This window comes from Sphaeramia orbicularis, chromosome 13 (assembly GCF_902148855.1).
Source record: "Sphaeramia orbicularis chromosome 13, fSphaOr1.1, whole genome shotgun sequence".
Lineage (NCBI taxonomy): Eukaryota > Metazoa > Chordata > Actinopteri > Kurtiformes > Apogonidae > Sphaeramia > Sphaeramia orbicularis.
In genome coordinates this window covers 7,184,516-7,208,354 of record NC_043969.1, presented here as the reverse complement: position 1 = coordinate 7,208,354, position 23,839 = coordinate 7,184,516, and the positions used below count along the sequence as shown (strand labels likewise).

Below are 23,839 nucleotides of genomic sequence, written 5' to 3'. Positions count from 1 at the left end.
AAATGTTCAAAAATTCATAATAAATGCATTAAAGACATTTTGAGGGGTTTCTTTCTTCCCGTACCAAACCAAAAAAACCTTGGCTTTCAAAACCAAAAACGTACCAAACCGAAAATTTTGTGTACCGTTACAGGCCTTATATATATATATATATATATATATATATATATGTGTGTGTGTGTGTGTGTGTGTGTGTACATATATATATATATATATATATATATATATATACATATATACATACATACATACATACATACATATATAAAATTAATTTTAATTGATTAAAAACTTAAATAGACATTTTAAAATAGTGGTGCATGTGTTTTGGCGTGTCCTAGTGGTGATATGTGGTTATAGTGCATCTGAAAACACAAAAAAATAATTTCACCTGCCGCCACTGGCTATATGTATATTTCGCTCTTTATTAACAGGGACAGAGTGAGTCAACCATAATCAAAGCTGGTATATTCCATCTAAGAACACTCCACAGACTCATTGTCATGTATTCTCTTCTAGGGTTCTCCATAACTACATGTTGTGGCGTATCGTGGCAGCACTGAGTGAACATCTCTCCACCGCCTTCCGCAGCACCATCCACGAGTTTTCACGGGAGATTGATGGGACCGAGCAACAGCTGGAACTGGGCAGACTCTGCCTCACACAAGCCAACAAACACTTTGGTATGGCACTGGGAGCTCTGTTCGTCCAGCAGCACTTCTCATCACAGAGCAAGGCTAAGGTATGAGAGACATATATATATACCTCTAGAACATTCCCACAATAATCTGAGAGTGTAGGTGTGTATAAGAATATGACTGTAACATTTAGTTCTCAATTTCTACTTCTTTTCTTCTTCTTCTTCTTCTTCTTCTTCGTCTTCTTCTTCTTCTTCTATGCCAATCACTTTCCCCTTTCAGCCTATTGCTCACTGCACTGCTGCCCTCTCCATTTGCTGATTGAATTAAACATCAACCACAAAAGTGACATTCTTTGCTTGTTACAAACATTTACTTGTTTCAGCTTCACAAAAGTAGAAGAAAAAATTTGCCCCCTTTCTTTTAGTTATTTGTCTGTTGCTTGAATATCTTTTTTTCCCTTTAAACTGTAGATTGCTCAAACTCAGCAATCTGAGCAATCATTTAGAATCTGAGAAAGAAAAGGGTCTCTTCATTATGTTATGATATTTTGTAGTGCGACAGTAATGAAAATAGTCATTACTTGCTGCTTTATAAAAACGCCCAAAATAACTCACCACACAGTCCGGATAGCATTGTGACTGCATGCAATTCCACTGATGCCACTTAACTGGCTTCTAAAACTGCACATCTGTTTTATGTTTTTTGATAATCATGCAAAATTACAGTTACAAATTCTCTCACAGTGGTACACTGAGAACGAACCACATGCTAACTGAAATTGAGTCATCATTCCTTTTTTAACAGCAGATGTATCCACTGTTTCATCTTCTTTTAGACTAAAACATATATTTCATGACAAGCAATTTCTCTGTAGCTTTGAGTAAATAAAATATATTAGGGCAAAAATGTCACTAAAGGTGCTTTCAGGGACCGCGGGAAGAAAATCTACAAATGACATTGGTCTTGAACTGAATTTTCTAAGGTTGTTGTTTATTACCAAAAACATTTGACTATAATTTTCAATTACTTGAGGTATTCCAAATCTTTGAAAACAGACTGCGAAGTGCATTACTCTTACACAAATTAAATAATTGTTGCACGTTGAACAGGTCATGTTTTAGTGGTTTCTTTTCTTTTTTTTAAGTTTAGTACTTCATTTTCTTTGGCTGCTTACAGGGAGAAGAGTAGGTCTTTTTTTGGCACGCATGGCTACATTATTTTGACTGATACATAAACTGGGATCTAGACGTTCCAGCCATGCCGATCATAATCTCATCCATCTCCTCTCATGCACTGCCCCTCTGTTTCTGTTTGGTTTTAGGTCAGTAACTACTAGTCCCCCACCTCTGCCCATTGGTAACCTTTGGTCCATCTTTCTTTCACCTTAATCCTCACCTATACGTATCCTTATCGTAGCCTCATGTCCATTCTGAGACATGGGGATATGGTTTCCAATGGGATTTCTAACCTCTTTAAGCCCATACTTTTTCTTAAGCCATTCATCTTCCCCTTTCACCTTTTTTCTTCTTATACTATCACATTCCACCTCACAAAAGTCTTCTTACAGTAAGACAGCCTTTTTTCCCTCCTTGCTACTAAGCAAGACTGACACAACTGGGTAACTTATAGGCACTAATTACTCTCTGTACTGTACCATAATTGAAATGAGTTCCCAAGTTCCTTAAGATTTTAATGCGATACTGAGTGTAAATTTGAATTAAAGCTTCAGGCTAGTGGAGCTTTTCTGATTGATACAAAAGGGCCATTTAGGACCAAGCCTTACAGTCTGCTGTTTTTTTCTACAGATGAAGTGGGTGCTACTCCTTCAGAATCATTCGAATCAGGTTCCAAAGGGCACTGGGATATTACCCGTGTCCACACTGTTCTTTTCATTTTCTCTGTAGACATCAGTCTGTACCAGGTTGGCGTGCCCACACAGGCTGCCCTCATTATCAACACAAGAGGTGCAGGACTTGAATCCACTTGCAATGTTTGTAGTTTTGACTGACTCACTGATGCTGCTTACCTCAGCATGGACAGAAACTAATGAGTCTCGGGAGCTGATGCTGACAGACAGAAGACTTAGAGGGAAGCACACACTTTCTTGTTAGCGAATCACCAATATTAAGGAGCTGACAGGCATAACACACACTGATGTTCTGAGGGGTAGTAACCTTCTTTTTGTAAGCAGAATTCCTTAGATGCAATGTAAAGTTTCAACTGCAGATGTTTCAACAACATTAAATCAGATTGTGACCAACATTAGTATCACCTCTAAGAGTTTGCTTAGGTTGTTTTTGTAAATATGCTGTAAAATGGAAGAAACTCGTGTTTTTCTAGATAAATCTCCAGTGTTCTTGGGTATAATAACCAAATCTGTGCAGTGTTCACAAAAAATGCACAAATAACCTGATACATAACTTGTGGATTACATGAACATTTCAACCTTCTTCAAATCATTCTTCTTAAATATTACAACTTGTGCATAGTGTTCAATTTATGACAGAATATAACTTCCTTTACATACGTCAAGTTATTCCACCTGATGTATGCAGAAAAATGACATTTATGTAGCCTAGCATTATGTTTTCCCGTATTTTTTATGTGGTTTGCAGGTTTCCTCTGATTTTGTCCACTATAAAAAACAGGTATACGACAGATAACTCTGTCAGTGCCCTTCATCATGGTACTTACCATCATGGTACCTGGAATTGGTTCCAGAGTGCCAATGGCCACTCACTTCTCCTAATGTGTGCAAAGAGCTAATGATAATCGTTAATTCCTAGAGCTCTGTGTATTAGGATGGGTAAAATGCTGAGATGGCATTTTTCTATAGGGAAGAGAGTTAACCTTTAACCTTACCCTTTACTTTGTTGACCCATTCACCAGGTTTGTTTCTTTGTGTATCTGTCCCTCCCAGAAACTTGTAACAAAACCCAGCATCACCCCTTTATATTTTAATTCATTCAATATATCTTTTGGATTAAGCATTTACATGCCTATTAGATACTAATATTTTCCTACTGAATGGATTATTAAAGGTTTATAGTTCCTTATGGGTTGTATTAGCCAGTCTCTTCAGATAGAAGTGGCTACATTAGGCAGTTTATACCCCTCGGCCGACTGGCCGAAGGGGTATTGTAATCGTTTTGTCATCTATCTGTCCATCTGTCTGTCTGTCCATTCTGGCCAAGGGATATTAGTATGCAGCACGTTATCTTATAATTGTGCTATAATTCCAGGATTTGTGTAAATGGTGTTACTGATTTACTGTGTATTTAGTCCATGCTAGGCCATTTCACAGGTATTCACAGGTAAATGTTACATCAAAAGCAACCTGCGAAGATCTTCATGTTGCAAAATGTTAATATGTCCTTGTTATTTTTGTTGCAAAATTTCATTGCAGAATGCAAGTAAAGATTTCCACTGACTTACACTGAAAATGAAATGGAAACAAACCACACTGTTGACAAAACTAGAGACTAGAACTCTGTCCTGTTTGTCTTTTCAGTTTTGTTGACACCTGTGACATTTCAGAGATTTGATTTCTGGTACAAAGAATAATTTTTTTTCTGTTTTAGGCATGCTAATACAAGAATATCTGCTGAAGGTTATGGATGATCCACATATGAATGTCGAGTGATCAAGAAACTTGAAATTTTTTGTCATGGCAATTACCTGCAGGTACAGGAGCTGGTAGAGGACATTAAGCACTCCCTGGACATCCGTCTGCAGGAGCTGGACTGGATGGATGAAGCCACCAAGGATGCTGCTAGAGCAAAGGTTCAGGGTTTAATGCTGCCTCTGCATCACACACACATTCAACTCTGTAAGATCCGATTAGTGTTTGAAAAGGATTTAATTATTTTTTTGCCATTCTTTTCTTTCTGGGGGTTTGACTGATTGCTCAGTTAGATAGAAGTGTGAGATAGAATACATCAAGGGCTTGACATTGAGAAGTGAGGATCGCCTAATCCGGATCTCTCTGCGGCGCTGATTTAGGGTCTGCACTGCAAGATATCCCCTCTAATACTTTTACAATCTGAAGTTATAATCCTTTTAGAGGGCTATGCTGAATATAAAGAGCTTCCCTGTAATCCTATTACATTGGCTGATTAGTTGATGCGTGTGTGTGTGTTTTTGGACGGCTGTGTACACCGGCCCACAAGCCGAGTGCACATGATTGTGTATGGACACTTATTAGTTACTGCCAGTGAATTTTTCTACATCACCCTCTCCTCCTCCTCTTTCCCAGCTGAAGCACATGATGGTGATGACAGGATATCCAGACTTCCTGCTCAAACCTGAGCTCATAGATCAAGAATACGGGGTGAGTCATGAGCCTCTTATTTTACTCAGGGCTGCCCAGTCAACACAGACACACAAATCCCAATTCCCAGAAACCCCTCTATGTCTTTCTCTAGAGTGATTTTCCATCAGGCATTACCATGCATTGTTAGTGATTGCATTCAGGTAGAGCAAAAATACATCAATGCACTGATGAGACAGAGTAAATAACTAATGTACTAGTGGATATTCCTGCATAACCAGAAGAATTTTATTCATTATTTGTACATTTGGAGTGGATGAAAACAACTGTAAACCAATCCAGTGGGTCATTAAAAACAAGCTCAAAGTCCAAAAAGAAGGTCCTCGTGATCATGATTCATCATAAACACTATGTGAGTCAGTGTCCATTATTTTAGAAAAACTTTGTAAATTCCCTACTTTTTAGTGTATATTCTCTAGTTTTTAGTTTTTTTTCTCTGTTGACAGTCTGTTGTCCAGTCAGTCCAATTACATTTTAAACATAAAGTCTGAGGGATGAAACGCAAGAATGAGCTGAAAAGATTTTCGTGGTCAAAGGTCAAGGTCACTGCCATGTCATGCCTGTCCTTTCTAATGAATGTGATATCTCAGGAATGCTATGAGAGAACTTCTTCACATTTGACACAAATGTTCACACAGACTCTAGAAAGAACTAATTAGATTTTAATGGCAAAAAAGGTCAATGTCACTGATTGAATAAAGTTAAGGTCTTCAAACTAAAATGTCTGTCACTAATTGCAGGCTGCTCATAATTGAGAGACCTATGAGAACATTTTATGATGCAGAGATAGTGGACACAACTGATTGAACTTACAGGTCTTGTTTCAGTGAACATGGGGTCAGTTAAAAGACACTGGTTGAATTTCCAGCACACACAACCCCCAGGATGTTCCTCTGCAGTGATACATACTAATGTTTATTCACACAAAACTACAGTACGTTGAACAACAGTACCCATTTTGAGTGTGTCCTCCATAATTTGGGATTTTAGAGTTTTAGTAATCAATATGAATAGCCTATGTTTAAATCTCACTTTTTCTCACTAGTTGTCTAATTTTTAGTTTTCCCCAACTGCCTCCAACAGTGTATTAAAATCTACAATTGGTATATTTTGGTTATTCTTTTGAAAGAAGAAAACATTATGAACTTCCTGAACTTAACTTAAGATATTTACTGAATTGCTTTACCACAGCATTTGACGGTTTACAAAGTATTTTACAGTATTAAGAAGAAATAATGTATATAGTAGTAGCCTGTTGTATTCAAGAGATGCCTACATGGTAATGAAAAAACCTCCTTCTATCAGGTCTGTCAAAATGCTGCCTTTTTTGACTCATAGTTTTAGTGTTAAATCACTACTTTGACTGGCTAGGATCAGTTAAAATGTTACCACAAAAAAAAGATGCTTTTGTTAAAAAATTGCTCTGCTGTAACTGCTAATAACTGTGTACAATAAATAAACAAGCAACAATTGCTATATTGTTTCAGTTCAGTAGCTGTGAAAAAAAGAGGAATTTGTCCGAAAACAAAATTACCCCAACTTTATGGGCAACAGTGTATTTGGCCCAATACAATAAATAGACCCTGTTTTTCTGTTGAAGGTTTTTCACCCATCTGCTTGCACAGTTTACATTGTGCATTATCAGATGTATGTGTTTGTCCCAAATTAACAGAAGAACATCTGCGTCTTTGAGACTAAAGGGGAAAGAAACAAAGAAACATAAAAGATTTCAGTCAGTTTTATAAATAGACACTGTACTTAAGAAAGTTACACTGCATCCTTGGTAAGAAAACAACTGGCTTCTCTCAAAATTCTGACCACATGCAGAAAGTGTTAAATGAACTAATTCTGTATTATTTTTTTGTTTGTATCCATGATTTGTTCTTATTTTGCCAGCACCCATTGATTTCCCAGGTTCATAAATCATTTTAACATGACATATATGATTTGTCCATTGCACAGGGTGTTTGAACAGGTCTTGAACATCTTAAAAAATATGGAATTTTGAAACACTATTTTCCAGACCTTGAAAGGTCTCGAATATTGTGTGAAAGTCTGAATAAAGTTTGGAGAACGTTTCTCTCACAGTTGAACTTTAGAGTATTCTCAAAGGCACATGCTCTTGTAAGATAAGAAATACATGAGGAAAGCATGTAAAAAATTGTATATGATTTAGCTAATCGGTCAGTACTGGAATTGATATCCAATCAAAGCTCATGTAGCCTATGTGTTCAGCTTGAGGAGGTCGTCCTTCCTCATGTGTCTGAATAAAGGAGGTAAACATTACACTTGTGGGAAGCAAACCACCACATACTCCGTGAGAAGACGTCTACATGTAGACCGCAGTTGTAACATTATTGAAACTGGATGTTTAAGAAGTACAGTGGATGATGCAAGCTGTAGCCTACAATGATTTGGTCCTGGTCATATAGTAAAGTTAACAGTAGCAGAAAAAATAACCAGGATCACAGTAATTTTAGTAGTGTCATGCAAATCCAAAGGCCATGCCTGCACGCCTATGATGTTGATGTGTAATTACAGCAGTTTGTACACAGAACTGTATATGGTAATGTTATTACGAATTGATTAAATTTGTTACTTTACAATAGATCTAGCGTGCCTGCAGTTCACGTGTCACATTGAGCAAGCTTTTCTTTTTCAGCCATGACTATCAGTTAATTCATTGGTTTTTAGTCGTACTGCATAGGCAGCTAACAGGAGAGGGGTGCTCTACTGAAACTTGTTTGAGTGATATCCATGCACTTTTGTGATATGATTTTGTTTTGAAATCGTTTCTGTCAGTAAAACATAATTTACTGTGAATTAAGCATTCATACATTTATTAAAATAAACTTTTCTACTACACACAACAGGTACAATTTCAACCAAAACAGTAGGCACACAAGTATAAAAGTGCATAAAGTCAAGGTCATGGGGAAAAAAATAGCAGTTTTCAGAAAGTCTGGAAAAAGTCTGGAATTTTTGTTTGGATAAAGAGCAAGCACCCTGATTACATGAAAATATAAGTTTCACATTTGAGGAAAAAAAATAATGCACAAATATCATATTTAATCACATTTAGAGTATTGTTTGAGAGTATTCATGATTAGATTAATAAATTCAAGGGTTAAATAAGTAGTATTGCTCCATTGATTGAAAGACTATGAAACCCTTGGGTGATAATGCATGTGTGTTAAGGGTCAGAAACCGATGCATCTGGTGCATGCTGATGTTATAGCAAAACTCAAAAACTCAGTAATAGAAAATATTGATGCTGCAAATGTCATGTCAGCAGAGGGACACACAAACTGAAAATAAAATTGTTTTGCATGAAAATGGAAGCGATGGTAAAAGTGCATAGCTCAAGTTAAGTGCTCTAAGTGCTAGAGGAGGCTGAAGTTCATCCAAAGACCTGAGAATTTTCCTTACACCCATTCTTTTTTTTCCTTTTTTCTGAGGCATCACCCTAGTTCTTGGCCATGTGTCAGAGTATTTACACACAGCGCAGCGCTTGCCTGTATAGAGTGTTAATAGGGGGTTACCTATGCTAATAACAAAATATTAGCCACACCTTTCTAATTTAGGATCAAGTGGGATTGATCATACAGGACATTTGAGTAGCAGCTGAGGTTCAGGTTCTCAAATGGCTTAGCTTCATTCTGGGGATTTAGAATTTTACATAAGTTTGTAAAGGACTTCCATGTGGGTGGATCAAAGAAATGTAAAAAAAAAAAAAGAAAAAAAAGAACACATGGTATTTTAGACCATTATTAGTGCATACTTGTGAACAAAATGTGGAAAAGCTAGGGCAGACAAAAACTGCGATCATTAGATCTGGGAAAAGTAATTTTAGTAAGTTTTTGACTCCACATGTTCTGTACATTAGATTTGGCTTTGGAAAACCCTGGCAGCAGATTTTGGTGCTGAAGAACATGATTCTGGAGTTGACTTGAGGTCCATTGGATCATTTAAGAGTTACTACAATTATGTAATTATTTACTTAGTACTCCTGTGGTTTTGCAGTTTGACGTGGATGAGAAAACCTACTTCAAGAACATTCTCAACAGTATAAAGTTTAACATCAAGCTATCGGTCAAGAAGATCCATGAAGAAGTGGACAAGACTGCGTGAGTGTCATTATCTCTTTCCATTACAAAGACCACACTAGCTTTCCATCTCAGCTCGCCGACACGCGGCTCAAAGCAATTAAAGGTGGCTAATATATGTGAAATCAGAGTTTGAGCTCCTCCAGCTGCGACACAGCACACGCTGAAGTTATACCAGCACTGTAATATGTTTGACATGCTTAACATGTGTCACTGTGCATCCACTGTTAGCCTGACATATTTGGTGATGTGCCACTAAATTAAAGCAACAGATACCCAATCGACACACACAGCTGGTGAAAATCCATTTGATTTACTTATCTATAGCAGCCAGGCAGCAGAAAAGTGCTGTGGGACATGCACTTCATTTTTCTCAAATACAGCCCAGTACTGCTGGATTGAGTGCCTCTCCACTATGACAACACATTACAGTCACATTAGTATTCCAAAACAACTGTATCATTAGCCCACACTCAACGCCCTGAAGAGTTAAGTCACATACACCCCCTTTATCACCAAAAAGTGAACCTTTCATCACTCACTCTGTCTTGTCCCTGCAAAATAAATAAATAAAATCCCCCTCCACCTCCTTCTCCCCTGTGCTTGTCTCCCCTCCATCTCACAGCTGCCCATGCAGAGCCATCAGTCTTTCACTCCTAGAACAAGGGCATCTCACACTTTCAGAGTTAGTCATTTGGGGGATTTTGCACCAATCGATTGGTCTGGCTTTAAGTGGATTACCATAAAGGAACTGTCCGTTTTTTCATATGCAGGGAGGAACTTTGGTCGTGGGACCGTGCACACAGAATATTTCTCACCAGGGGGTTTAGACAGAGAGACGAGCAGAGGTGTTTGGAATTCTGTTCAGGATCTGAGTGTGTTTTATGAGTAGATAGTTGGGTAATTTGTGAGTGCGACTGCGTGTGAGGGATTCCATCTGTAACACTCCTGTTTGTTTGACACTGTTTTTATCCTCAGGTGGCTTCTCCCCCCTCAGGCCCTTAATGCCTACTACCTCCCTAACAAGAACCAAATGGGTGAGTGCGTGACTGTTCATTATACATACTGATATTTGTGTCCCCTTCTTTCTCCACACAAACATCCACACATTCTTTCCCCATTGCCATTCTGCACAACAACACAGACCACGCATTAGTTACACACAATTACACCAGGTTGTCGTCTGTTTTCAACAAGTCAAACCACTGTGACCATTGTAGGAAAAAATAAATAAATCCACCTCCTCATATCATATTCCTTCTCATCACTCACTTTCTACTTCAATCTCTACCTCACATACTTAATACTCCCCTGGAGGGAAAACAAGCAGGAACACCTTTCCGAGTTTTAACAAATCTAGCCTTGCGATGTCACCCCCTCCCCCTCACCTGACTCCTCATCCTCTCTCTGGATCGGCCCACTGTCTGTGTCTGCCTGCCTGCTGGATTAAATCTCTTGCAGAAAAATCAATGGTGTGCTCGCAAGCTGATGCTGGAGGACAGGAGGAGTCGGACAAACACAGCCATCAGAGCCCCATGGGTCATTTCCTTTAACCCACATGCATCATTCTTCTCACTTCACACTCCCACTTCAGCTCTATGTGTGTTTTCATTTTCATACAGTCTTTTTTCTTTGCTCAAATTAATACCCTCTCATGTTCTGTGTCCATCTCTATGGCCTTCTGAGCTTTACATCTAGAGTCAGTATTGAAGATGTAAAAAAAGACACAAGGACAGATATTTAATTAACTCTCTCTTACATAACCAGTGGATTTATCTCTTATTTATGTCTTCACAGGGAGCACTACCACACTCATTTTTAATCATATTTAATCAGGAAATGTAAGATTTTACTAATTTTTATGTTATAAAATCTTACTGTAATGTAATCTTCATGATGTATGTTAATTTATACTGCAGGTTTCGTACACTGGATAAACAGTAAAAAAAACAAAACAAAAAAACAGTTTAAGTTACTTAAAGTCAAAGGAGTGAATACAGCTAAAGAAACAGAATACCAAAAGGCAACATATTACAAAGAAACATGGGGGGGTTCTGGAAAAGGCAGATTAGTACAACAGTTTATGTTAGTGTTCAGATAAAGGTTAATTTCAGCAAGATGTCAGTCCCGCTCACAATGGCACTAGCTGTGTTTCCATAAAATGTCAAGTAAATCTAAAGCAATCTTTTGAAAGGATGCAAAAATGACTATTAACTGGTTTGGAGTGGAAATATATACACAGTATTGTTTCACCTTCAGGTGGTGCTGTAGGCTGTTACACATGGCTCTAATAAACAGAGTGGAAGAACCATTTTACGTGGGTTTCCATGTAAAATGGTTGTGACATCTTATGAGACAAAGGAATAATCCCATCTCCTCATCACAATCTGCTGTCAACCTGACAGGGTTTCAGACTTTATCAGAATATCTGAGAAGACGCAGTAAACAGCCAATCAGTCAGCTGATCAATCACCTGTTTGCTCCATCAGAACATATTTGAAAAAGAATTTCATTCCCTCTATGTACATGTTCTCTTTTGGGAAAAATGCTGAAAACCATTTAAAAAATATAGAAATTTTCCACTGCAAAATAAAAAAAAAAAAAATGCACCTAATGGTAACATACTGCTAGTCTGAACATATAATTTTTAGTATCAACCATTTTAATTTATTACAAAATTAGCTCTGAATAGTATTGCCTGTGTTTGGGCATAAAGTGAAATACTGGACATTAAAAATTTTTTACCTGAATTGTGGATGAAAACTCATGTATGAACAAAATCATCTGGAATATATTATCAAGGTAAGTTTAGAATTTAGATCCAGCAGTTTGGTAAAATATTCAGTTTCAACATCCTAATGTGAGCCCAGTGATGAACTGGCGAAATGTCCAGGGTGTACCCCACCTTCGCCCGTAAGTAGCTGGGATAGACTCCAAGCGACCCCCGTAAACCTAGTGAGGATAAAGTGGGTTCAGAAAATGAATGAATGCGAACATCCTAATGTGCGCAACGCTATATGTGTAAAGATACTGTTTACCAAGTTTGCTGTAGAAAAACTCAACAGTGTTGTACATAGCCCTGTTCTCAACCCCATCCGTCACCTTCGGGATAAACTGGTGAGATGCAGACTGAGACCTGGGCCTTATCTCTCAGTATTTGTGGGTGAATGGGACAAAGACAAGCAAAAACCAGAAGACCAATGAGCAGCCTTACAAAATTCAATACTGTGGGTCATATAGAGTGCCCTAAAGTATTTCCTGTTTATGTTGATTTTTAAAGGACTGGATTCTAAGCTTTGAATGTTAACAACAAAGCCGCACATACCCTGTAGCCAACTGATGATAATTTCAAGCTGCTACAGCATCAAGGCCACAGAAATAACAGTGAACAGTTATTTCACTGTTATTTAAGTGCATGCTTTAAGTGTCATTTAATTAACCTTAATATGTTTGTGTGTATACTATAGTATTGTAGGAAAATAAACAACTATTGATAAACCAGAATTTGTTGCTCTTTGAGAGACTGAGTTGAGTTTTTCTCTTGTGCACTGATTGAAATGAACTAAGAAAAATAACACAGACACTCGTAACCAATACAGTAGTTGATGTTCTTTTCTCTGATTAGATGTATTGTGCTGTATATGCACATCTTGTCACATTGAACTTCAGGGAGTCACTGTTTGTTCATTTCCTCCACAGTCATCTTTTCATCCTAATAGAGTATTAATGAGCTGACTACTGCATGCTGAAACTTGAGTGTGTGTTATTCACATGAAATGCAGCTTCCAGTGCCTTCATTTTGCGTTTGTCTTTCTCTTCTAGTCTTTCCTGCTGGTATTCTTCAGCCGACGCTCTACAACCCTGAGTTTCCACAGTAAGTAGCCTTCTACCTGTCCCGTTTCTTTCCCTGCTGCTGTCCAAAGGGAAGTGGCGACATCTCCACCACCACAACAACAAAGGTCATTAAAGGCTACATTCATCTGGCAAGCCTCTGCTTCCCTTAAATCCCAGCACATCTGATTAAACCAATTTAACTACCCACCAAGAGCTCAATTACTGAACAAGGTCCTGCTAATGGAACAGGTGTCATTGAGAGGTCGACTTTCTAAAATTGAGCCCATCGAGTAATTTGATGGTGCATGAAAGCAGATAGCTTCCCTCTCTAGTCTATTCTCCTCTGTTTATCTCAGGTGTTCTCATTTCTACCACCAAATCAACTTTTTGCTGTGGAAAAAAAAAAGAATTAGAGTCAAAGCAATGCTTGACAAAATTATTCATACCCCCCATTTGTTCTCTTTAGATAGAGGCTTTATGTGTCTTCAACTGGGGGCAGACAAATAAATGTATAACAAAGCCACAATTAATTTCAATTAATACAAAAAAAAAAAAATTATATATATATATATATATATATATATATATATATATATATATATATATATATATATATATATATATATTGAGCAATACAGTATTTCATGACAGTACTCTGCATTTTACCAATGCATCATCTTTATTTGAAACTTGGACTGGATATTGTTATTCCTATCAGGGTAGAGAAGCTTTTAGTCTATTAACCTCTCCAAACTAAATCCAGACTGAAGAAGGAATGATGGATGGGTATAGTTTGAAATATTAATATACTGGTGCTAATGTTAAAATCATATCAAGAAAACAGCATAGAGATTAATGTGGTCTGTTAAACCTAGTCTAAACACAAGGAGACATACAAAAAACTTTAGCCGCTGTAGTGGAATTGCCAAAATCTTGAAATGAACCTAAACACTAAAACAAGAAATATGTGATTTGAAGAAATATGACATAAGATTGTACTTGAAAGTTATTAAAATTTGGAGCCATTGAAATATATTCTGGTCTGTACCAAATGCTCTAGCCATAAATGCTAAGGCAAACACGTGTAATCATGATTAAAACCTGTTCAACCCTGGGCCATTTATCTCCAGTGGGAATCATTTCAACGTAACGCAAAACAATGGATTAGCCAATATCAGAAGTTTCATTCATTTTAACCAAGTTATGATCAGAAAACATCATCCTCCAAGAGCTGGGATCTGCTCAAGGGTTCTGCTTGTTAAAAGGAAGTTTTTCCTCATCATTGTCACCAAGTGTTTGCTCCCGGAGGATTCTGTTGGGTTTCTGTAAATTGGCTTAAGAGTCTAGTGTAGACCAGCTCTAAATGTAAAGTGTCATGAGATAACTTTTGTAATGATGTGATGCGATATAAATACAATTTGATTGATTGATTGATTGATTGAATGGTTGGTTGGTTGGTTGGTTGGTTGAAAACTGCAAAGGCAAGATAAAATTCATGATCATTGCTTCATAATGTGACCTTTAGTTTTGCTCTTCTTCGGCTTGTTCAGTGAGTTTTAGTGGTAGAGAAATAATACTAATTCTGTTGGATCTGCTTAGTGTTAGCTTAGAGATGCAACATTTATCTCATCGGTCTGATGTTTTATTAAATTATCATGACATGTGCTAGTGTTGGACTATTAGCTTGGTTTAGATATTTACCCATTTAAATGGTTGTTGTTTGGATTGTGTTCTATTGTCTGACAAATGGTTTTGTTGAGTTTTTAGCTGATGTTCTTCCTGTTACATGGATCTGTCAGTAGGTAGCAAATATTAGGTAACAGGTGAACATTTAGTCCTTGAAGTTGTGTTAGAACAGTAAAATGAGCAAGAGTAGGGATTTGAGTAACTTTGACAAGGGAGAACTTGTGATGGTCAAATCACTGCATTAGAGCATCTCCGGATCTTGTTCATTCCCAATGTTAAGTGTTTAGAACCTACCAAAAGTATGTAAAGAACATCGACCGGATCTCAACCAATCCAGCATCTATGGGAGCTTAACGTTAATACCACCTGTCTAATATTGTGTAGGTCCCCCTTTTTCCACAAAAACAAATCTGACCTGAGGCCTAGACTCCACCAGACCTCTGAAGGTGTACTGTAGTATGTGGACCAAGACGTTAGCAGCAGATCCCTTAAGTCCTGTAAGTAGAAAGGTGGACCTCCATGGATCAGATTTATTTGTTCAACACCTCCCACAGATGCTCATTTGTCCTGAGATTGGGATGTCCTTCCTTAGTCCACTAACCACTGAAGACCAGGGACACCCAACAAGACCTGCAGTTGAGGAGTTGCTCTGGCCCAGTCATCACCATTACAAAGTCTCACAGTTCCTTACGTTGCTCATTTTCCAACACGTCAGCATCAAGGGCTAAATGTTCTTAGAAGTGGAAGTGGATTAAGTTGATGAGCAAAGTTGTCAATCTAATTGGAGAAAAGAATTAAGTTTGGCACTAGTTAGTGTGTTAGCTAACTAACTAGCTCCCACTCTATCTGTGAAGTTTCACACTTTGTGTTTTGTTTTTCCAGTACTTTACTATATGTGTACTGTCCTGGTAAGGGGATGTTAAATTCACAAGTGGCTCTAATGTAGTGGCAGAACGTGATAACTTCACAAATTCAACTTGTTATTGATTCTGGATAGAACATGCTGATAGAACATGCTGGTGAGCTACGGACACCAGTTGGTTTATGGGTTTACTCATCACTACAAGATATACGATACAGTGGTTCACATTTACGATACAATGCTTTACATTGGTCCTGTTTCTTAATAATACTGATATACATTTTAACTAAATGGCTGACTGGAAGAAGAAGAATCACTATAAAAGGTAAGAACAACAATTGTAAATATGACACCAAGTATAGAATTAATTAAGGGAAGATACAGATAAACAAGAATTATGACTCAATATACCCTTTGTTAACTACAACTATTCACTCAGCAGTAAACATATGGCTGCCAGTATAAGTATTTGTCTAAGCCAATACTTGATACACTGCAAAGAGTTGCAATCCTGCATTTGCACAGCATTCACACGAAGTCCCCTGAGTAACTACACACATACACGCCCCTTACAAATATGAGACAATTAGACCCAGCAGGGTTTGTACCCAACATTAGCTAACATTTCTATGTCTTCATTAGAGGTGATAACCACTACTTCCACTACCTGCTGCCATCCATGCAAATCAATATTAATTAATGATTCTAGTTAAAAGTGTGTGTATGTGTGTGTGTGTATACCTGTCCCCTTGAAGTTATTATTGCAGAAGCACCAAGCGCCCATAAACTCACTCCCTCTTTCTCATGCGTGCGTGCACACACACATACCTCTCCACTATCACGTTGAGTATAATGAAGCTTCAATCAGCCAGTTAGTTTAGCGAGGGAGTCTGGCCCGGTGTGAGGCAGCGTATCGACTAGCTGTCAGAAAGTCATTTTCAGATGTAGCCATGTGAATAGCCCTGAGTCTGCCCTCTCATCGCTCTCTATATCTACATGCGCTGCAAAGACAGAACGTCAGCTCAGGCCAGGGTCAAGGAGAGGTGGAGCAACCTGCTGTGTTCTGGAGGCTGGTGGTACACAGGGGTTAGTGGGCACCCGCAGGCCAGGCTTATTACTGGGTGGAGAAGTTTGCATCAGCATGAAATTGAAATTTATGTTCACACTGAAATTAATAGATCAAAGATTTTTCATCATTGTGAACAGCAAAGTGTGGCACTGAGCTTTTTGATTCCAAGATGATTCCAAGATGGATCCAGAATTTGAGCTTGAGCAGAATTACTAATGGGACAAGGTTGATAAAGATGATTTTAATGAGACACATCAAATTTAGCCAAAAGATAACAACCCAGACACTTGACCACCAGTGTCAGACTTACCTACAGCACTGGCACAGGCCTTTCAAAATATGGACATAAGGTTGGTACATCCAAAATTATTATGATTAAATAATACAATGCAATATTATACCCTGCTTCTATACAAACTGCCTATAGTTGTTTCTAGATTATGGAACCACAAGATTAAAACCCTCTTATATCTACAGAATATTATCACATGAAAATATAACACTGTAAAAAAATGTCTGTTCACTCAACATGACTTACTTTTTGACTGAGGTAAGTTATAACAATGTGTCAGGTAAAGGGTTGGGGTTCAGTAATAGTTTCGTCTGATGTAACTTCAATCAGTCAAGGTGATACATTGATTTGAGTCAGCTGAGTGATTTCAATCATTTGTTTACAGTGCAGCCTTTATGCATAATGAGTACTTTCAATTCTGTTACTTTACATACACTTGGCTGATAATATTGCTATACTTATACATTTTAATTTATGAACTTTTTTATGTTTAGTCATCGACAACTACAGAGAGCAATTACACTAACTTCTCGGCCACTTGGGTGCTTTCTAAATGCAACTAATCATTATTTGTTGGGCTGCTGTTTGTGCAGTTTTTAAAGCCTTTCCACCAAAAACAGCTACTAGCTGGGGTTCATAAGAGAAGTGAGATTGAACCGAAACAGTGAGGTTATACTTAAGTATTTTGTTGGGCTAACTGATCAAGCAGAGCTGGTTAATAATTCTCATAGGCTTCGCTGATACCTTAACTACTTTCACACTCCATATTAGTCAGCTGATCCAAAGTATCGACCATTGCTGCTTCAAGTGTATGTACTTAAAGACTATTATTTAGCAGTCTTCATCAAGAACTTATGTGTAACGTACGACTCTTTTGCCAGGTCCCTGAACTACGGAGGAATAGGAGCAATCATTGGCCATGAGCTAACACATGGATACGATGACTGGGGTAAGAAAAGCAACGTCTTTACCGATAAAGAATGGAAAACACCCCCACCTTTTCATCATTTCAGTTTGAGCCACATCACTTTGTTGAATTATTTCTAGCCATTTGTCATTTAATTTTACAGTGTAGGATGCTAATGAAGAGCAGCAAAGGCTGTTTAAAGCCACAATCTCTAACTATCATTTCCAGTCAAAAGTGCTGCCCTTTAACACACAGCAAAAGCTTTTAAGTGAGAGAATGGTTTCCCTCCAGTCACCTACATAATACTGCAATAAATTTGACTTAAAATGGTAGGTTCGATCACTACCGGCCTCTTTGACAGCTATTTATAATCACTAGTTCAGCTGGCTGGAGTAAAACTGTTCAACAGGCTCATGAAGGTCAACTCTAGATTAGTTTTGTTGTGATTCCTTCAGGTAATGAAACAAATATAGGATGATAAACCTGGCAGCTCTTTGGACTGTGAAGGAAAGTTGCAGGTTGTGTTCTGTCCATGCTAACACTGCCCCCCTGCCCTTTTGCCCCTCATCTTAGTGATGCAATGGTTCATGTCCCTAGGGGGCCAGTACGACCGCCACGGCAACCTCAAACAGTGGTGGACAGAGGAGTCCTACAGAAAGTTCCAGAAGAAGGCTGAATGTATCGTTAAGCTCTACGATAATTTCACTGTGTATAACCAGAGGGTGGGTTTGCATACACAACAACACACACGCACGTCTATATGTGGAATCCCTTATATCATGTATTAAACCATACATCAGTATGGTCTCAAGGTGATGCTGTTTGAGTCAGGTTACCTTCCCTGTGTGCTTGAGCTACACAGCACCTTGTTTTTGCTGTATGTAGAAAAATGTATTTATAAAAAAAAAAGGAAGAAAGAAATACACAAATTACATTCATAAGGGGACCAATCCATCATCTTTTCTTTTTGCTGAAGATGACTTTTCTCATTAAAGGGAGAACTACTCAGCTTTTCACATTTGTTGTTTCTTCTGAAGAAACTTTTGCTGTCATTGGGGAAATATTTCTTCTACTGTCATCTGGGTTATCCCAAATGTTGGCTGATTCAGATGATATGTATGTTTACAAGTGAGGATGAGTCTGACAAAAGTTTATAGTGTGTCTCATTTTATATACATCCATGTTGTACAGTATTTACTTGTGCATTTATGTCACAGTGTTGTTAATTCTACCGCAGCCAATGTGTGCTTAACAGGAATGATGATCACAACATTCTTCTTCTTTTTTTAGCTTATTGCAACCAGAAAGAGCATTATCGGCAACAAGCAACAGCAAAATATCTTTGATTATAAAGGGCCAGCAGTAGATGGCGTAATTCCTCTGCCCCCACAAAATCGAGCAGTGGCTCACTCTCATTAAGCTTTGACCATTTACAGCAGAACAGTCAAGTAGTTTGTTGAGTACTGGAAAAATATCAAATGGTTGTTGAGTTCAAGTGGTCCATCCTCTTCAGTTACAAGTCCTCCCATAATTCAGTAATGTATGTTGGCATTAAATGTCAGTGTAACTGCAAGAGAAACTACAACAGCGCAGCTTTTTCCACCATCCTAAAAATAGTTACATTTAATTTTTTTGCTTTATCGGAAAAAACAAGAATAGCATATGAAACTGACTAGCAGCTTCTTCACTGAAAAAACAGGCATTTCAGTAAATCTTACATTAGCCAGTCATGGAACAAATTATTAGACCACCCTCTTTTTCTTCAGTTTTTTGTTCATTTTAATGCCTGGCACCACTAAAGGTATGTTTGTTTGGACAAATATAATGATAACAACAAAAATAGCTCATAAGAGTTTAATTTAAGAGCTGATATCTAGCCATTTTCCATGGTTTTCTTGATAATAACCACAATCACTTAAGTTCTTACGTCAATAGCTATGGTATTGTACTGCCAAAAACAGTGCTTTTTAGGCATTCCATGTTTTCTTTTCTGTCTGTTTTAGTCACATGACACACACAGGAGTTAGTACTTGACCATTGTTTTTGATGACTTTTGATGATTTAATGATTTTTTTCCACGACTGTAAATGCAAGTTCTCATACCATTTAATGTTTCAAAAGATTAGGTCTGCTTTTTCTGTGCCTAGGTGAACGGTCGTCTGACGCTGGGGGAAAACATAGCAGACATGGGAGGGCTCAAGCTATCGTACTATGTAAGTGATTTCACATAAATGAATTGTTCTAATGCTGTGGTTTTGTGACTTTTTGAAAAAAATCATCCAGTCTGCTTTAAGTGTTCACTGCAGCTCCTGTCTCTAAAATTGGTACTTTGCTGTGTTTACATAAAATCAAAGAGCAGATCTGCAACTGAATGAAGATAAAAGATAACATTTTTATTTGAACTGCCTTACCGCGCTTATTCAAGGGTGTGTTTGTGTTCATGTAGATATAATTCAGTTCCATACTGAGTGTGTCTGTGATTGAAGTGAGGAGCATTATGAGCAAAGACAAAAGTGCAAAGGGAGTTAAAGAATGCTTTTTTAAATAATTTAAGATATCAAAATTCAACAGAACTGTCATAATGAATGTGGGTAATGTCAATCACTTAGACAGGCTGTGGTGAGCATAATCTATAAGTTTCTATTTGCTTGTCCTTGTTCATGTTACGTACAAACCCGCTGCTCCAGTAAGGTGTCTCATCTCAGGTTTTCTACAAGAAGCCATTCTAATGATCTCATTTGGTTTCAGGTCTTTGTGTAACTTGGTAAGAATATGTTACAGGACATTAGGTGAGAGCTCATTATTTCATTGTGAGTTTTGTTTGTCGTGATTCACTCCCTTCACTGCAGGCGTATCAGAAGTGGGTGAGGGAACATGGTCCAGAGATACCCCTGCCTGGGCTCAAGTACACTCATGAGCAGCTGCTCTTCATTGCCTTTGCACAGGTACAGGAGCTTCTTGATAGAACTCACACCATGGTCGCTCATTACATTTACATGTTAAATCAGTTAGTTGCTTCTCTGAGCCAGAGCAACTCGACAAAGAGCAGGTTGGAGCTACGTACTGGGTGTCAGCATTAGCTGATGGATGCATTAACCAGCAGAGGGATCAAAATATAGTGCTAATGACTTTACAGTGCATCTAAGCACTAGACCACCCTGGAACTATTACATTTATCATTTAAATTCAGGGGTATCATTGAAATTCGTGGCTTAATGGCCTAGTGACAAAATCTAGACACACTTTGTAATGCATTTTGCATCTCCACATCATTTAAATAAAACCCTGCTAAAGTGAAGTGATGTGAAAATACAGTAGTTTACACACCAGAAGAGTAATTTGCAATTTCATTTTGTATTTGTGTATTCAGATTGACACAAAGTTTTATTTAAACACTTAATTATATTGAATTGTGTAATATGGTGAGAAGTAATTAAGTACAATATCTTATCTCTGCAGTTTTCAGGTATATGTACATAAATATCAGTTTTCCTAACAATGTTTTCTTTAACTGGCTACATTTCAATACAAATATTTTGTTTCTACTTCTGCCATTTTCCAACAGGCTCATTCATTTCGTTTAATGGATTTGAGGTTAACTATCCATTATTTTTATTGCATTACAATGGTTGCCTTCCCAACATCAAGACCAATTTCAGCCTAAATGGACAGAATAATAAAACAAAGGAAAAAAGTCTCCTGCACATCATCTATGAAAAATACAAGACATGAAACTGACAAATCAAACATGACAGGTAAACTGGATTGCAGAGACAAGACGTCATGTTTTGAGTTTTGTCGTTGAGACTGACAAGTCATTTGAAGATTGGAGCAAAGCTAAATTTTATTTTTTAGTTTAAGTTAGTGTAATAGTCTTCTTTCATAGTGTTATACTAATATAATCTCAGGTTCAGCTGTGCAGAGAAATAGGGCCTCTCACTTTTATACTTTGACAACATTTCAGAGCCTGTACTTGATTTACAGTAAAAAAAAAAAAAAAAAAAAGTTGAATCTGTCTTTTTACACTAGTTTCTGCACTTCTGCTTGAGTTATGGATGTGTGTATTTTTGGCCTCTGGTGTTCTGTATTAGTATTGTATGCACAGTATATTGTATAGATTAAGTGATTGTAGTATATTGTTTTAGAACTGGTGTATGAAGAGGAGATCTCAGTCCATCTACTTGCAGCTGCTGACTGACAAACATGCACCAGAGCACTACAGGTACAGACTACACACAAGCAATATATTTTACAAATGAACACATACATTTCGCTTCTGTAAGATATTTTATATTGTCTAAACTTCTCCTGAACATTTTTGTGCTTCCTCCGATTCCAGAGTTATTGGCAGTGTTTCCCAGTTTGACGAGTTCGCCCGTGTTTTCCACTGTCCGAAGGGTTCCCCGATGAACCCTGTAGAAAAATGCTCCGTGTGGTGACATCTGCTGGTGTCAAAATGACCTTTATGTCCACAGCCCCTCGCACTTACAAACATGAGCTGTATGTGTCCCATTCATCAGAATTAACAGGATGACGTGTCTACAAAAAGTCCATTCTTGCCTTTAATGGATAAAGAAGACAACTACGCAGACCAGATTTCAAGTTGGGAAGTTGATACAGAGGTGATAACAGTCCATACTAACAAAAAAAGCATGACTCATACAAGCATTTATCATGTACATACACATCATGTGATTATATATATTTTTCTATATTTAAATTTATTTTAAAATCATCTATTTTTGTATTTTAGCAGATATATCACGTACATTTTCATATGATTCATAAGCTCTTTTGTTTTTCATAGATATATATAGGGTTTTTTTCTCTCCTTTATACTATCACCTCTGAAAAGTATCAAAATATCAACATGTACATTATGCATTGGCAACGACTGACCACATTTTTATGTGAACTAGTCATCAAATTTAAAATGAACTGAGATCAGTAGCATCCTTGTGCCTGCCAAAATACTGGTGTTCTTTCAGTTTGTTACAGGAAGGTTGATTCGTGTTGCAGAGCTGCACTCTAGTGGTTGACAAAGGGAAAGGTTACTGTCCAACTGTCTTGACTGTTGTGCTGTCTGCCTGCATTGGTCTCTTGTTACTGTGAGTATTTGTTTGTACGGTTTATAAGATTTGTTAACGTTCCTCTTAAAACAAAAGATGGTGGACTCACGGTTGTGGACATTATTTCTCAGGATTTGTAGCAAAGTGCAGCATTAAGTGGAGGACACTATTTCTGGTCTATTTACATTCAACCCTCCATCCTGAAGTACAACTGCGAAGAAAGTGGTAGAACTATCAAACATTGGATTAAAGAGGAGGAAACTGTTTTGTTTGTTTTTTGTCCTCACTGGCACATGCGGCAGGTTGATACTGTTGGATTATTCATGTCTGTGTTTTCTGGTGAACTCTGAGTAGCGGTGAGCCGTCTCTGCCCTCTGAATGATCTACAGCCCAGGAATCAAGTGAGAAGGAGATGTTTCATCACATATTCACAGTAAACTCATCAAATAACAGAAGCCAACACTGTACATAACAAATGGACTGTGGTAGATGAAGATTCACACATTTGTACACAGTGATATAAAAAAACAAAAAACAAAAAAAAACACTCTTTTGTATAAAGACTCTGTCAAACTGCAAATCTTTGTACAGTGGAGAAGTATATCAGATGTTACGGTTGTACAGTTTGTTTTGATGAGAGTGCATGTTCCCCTCCCTTATGTTCACAACTGACCAACATTCAGTTCTGAGATCAAACACACATTAACACACACTCCACAGCTGCTAGTTCACATGTGGCTGCTATCTTTTCCTCTCTGTTGGTCGCTGTTTAATGTTATGAATAAATACAAAGGCTCACTGTGTCGACTGTCCCTTATTCGGATGTATGTTGGTCATACCTGTTGTCTGTTTGTTGGTCATTATCAGAGTTTGTGTGTGACCAGATTTGTCCTCACTTGTATCCTCCAGTGGTGTGACCCAGCTCTCTCTTAGCCTCTCAGACTTGAATGGTGGAAATCCATCTCTCCCAGTCCAGCTCCTGTTTGTTTACATCCTGCAAACTCATCAGGAATCAAGCAGTATCCACGTAAAGTGTTTCCATT

The 23,839-nt window shown here is 37.8% G+C and overlaps 1 protein-coding gene across 1 annotated transcript in view; it reads left to right on the top strand.

Moving 5' to 3' along the window:
- The window catches only part of ecel1 (endothelin converting enzyme-like 1), an 81,288-nt gene extending 57,689 nt beyond the window's left edge, over positions 1 to 23,599 (top strand). Inside the window, exons 7-18 of the mRNA XM_030152012.1 lie at positions 520 to 742; positions 4,326 to 4,424; positions 4,897 to 4,971; positions 8,995 to 9,098; positions 10,056 to 10,114; positions 12,900 to 12,951; positions 17,702 to 17,769; positions 18,325 to 18,449; positions 19,875 to 19,940; positions 20,577 to 20,672; positions 21,873 to 21,949; positions 22,067 to 23,599. Of these exons, the coding sequence (XP_030007872.1) occupies positions 520 to 742; positions 4,326 to 4,424; positions 4,897 to 4,971; positions 8,995 to 9,098; positions 10,056 to 10,114; positions 12,900 to 12,951; positions 17,702 to 17,769; positions 18,325 to 18,449; positions 19,875 to 19,940; positions 20,577 to 20,672; positions 21,873 to 21,949; positions 22,067 to 22,166 (1,144 nt within the window). The 3' untranslated portion in view covers positions 22,167 to 23,599. The remainder of the gene's footprint in view (positions 1 to 519; positions 743 to 4,325; positions 4,425 to 4,896; positions 4,972 to 8,994; positions 9,099 to 10,055; positions 10,115 to 12,899; positions 12,952 to 17,701; positions 17,770 to 18,324; positions 18,450 to 19,874; positions 19,941 to 20,576; positions 20,673 to 21,872; positions 21,950 to 22,066) is intronic.
- Positions 23,600 to 23,839: the final 240 nt, after the last annotated feature.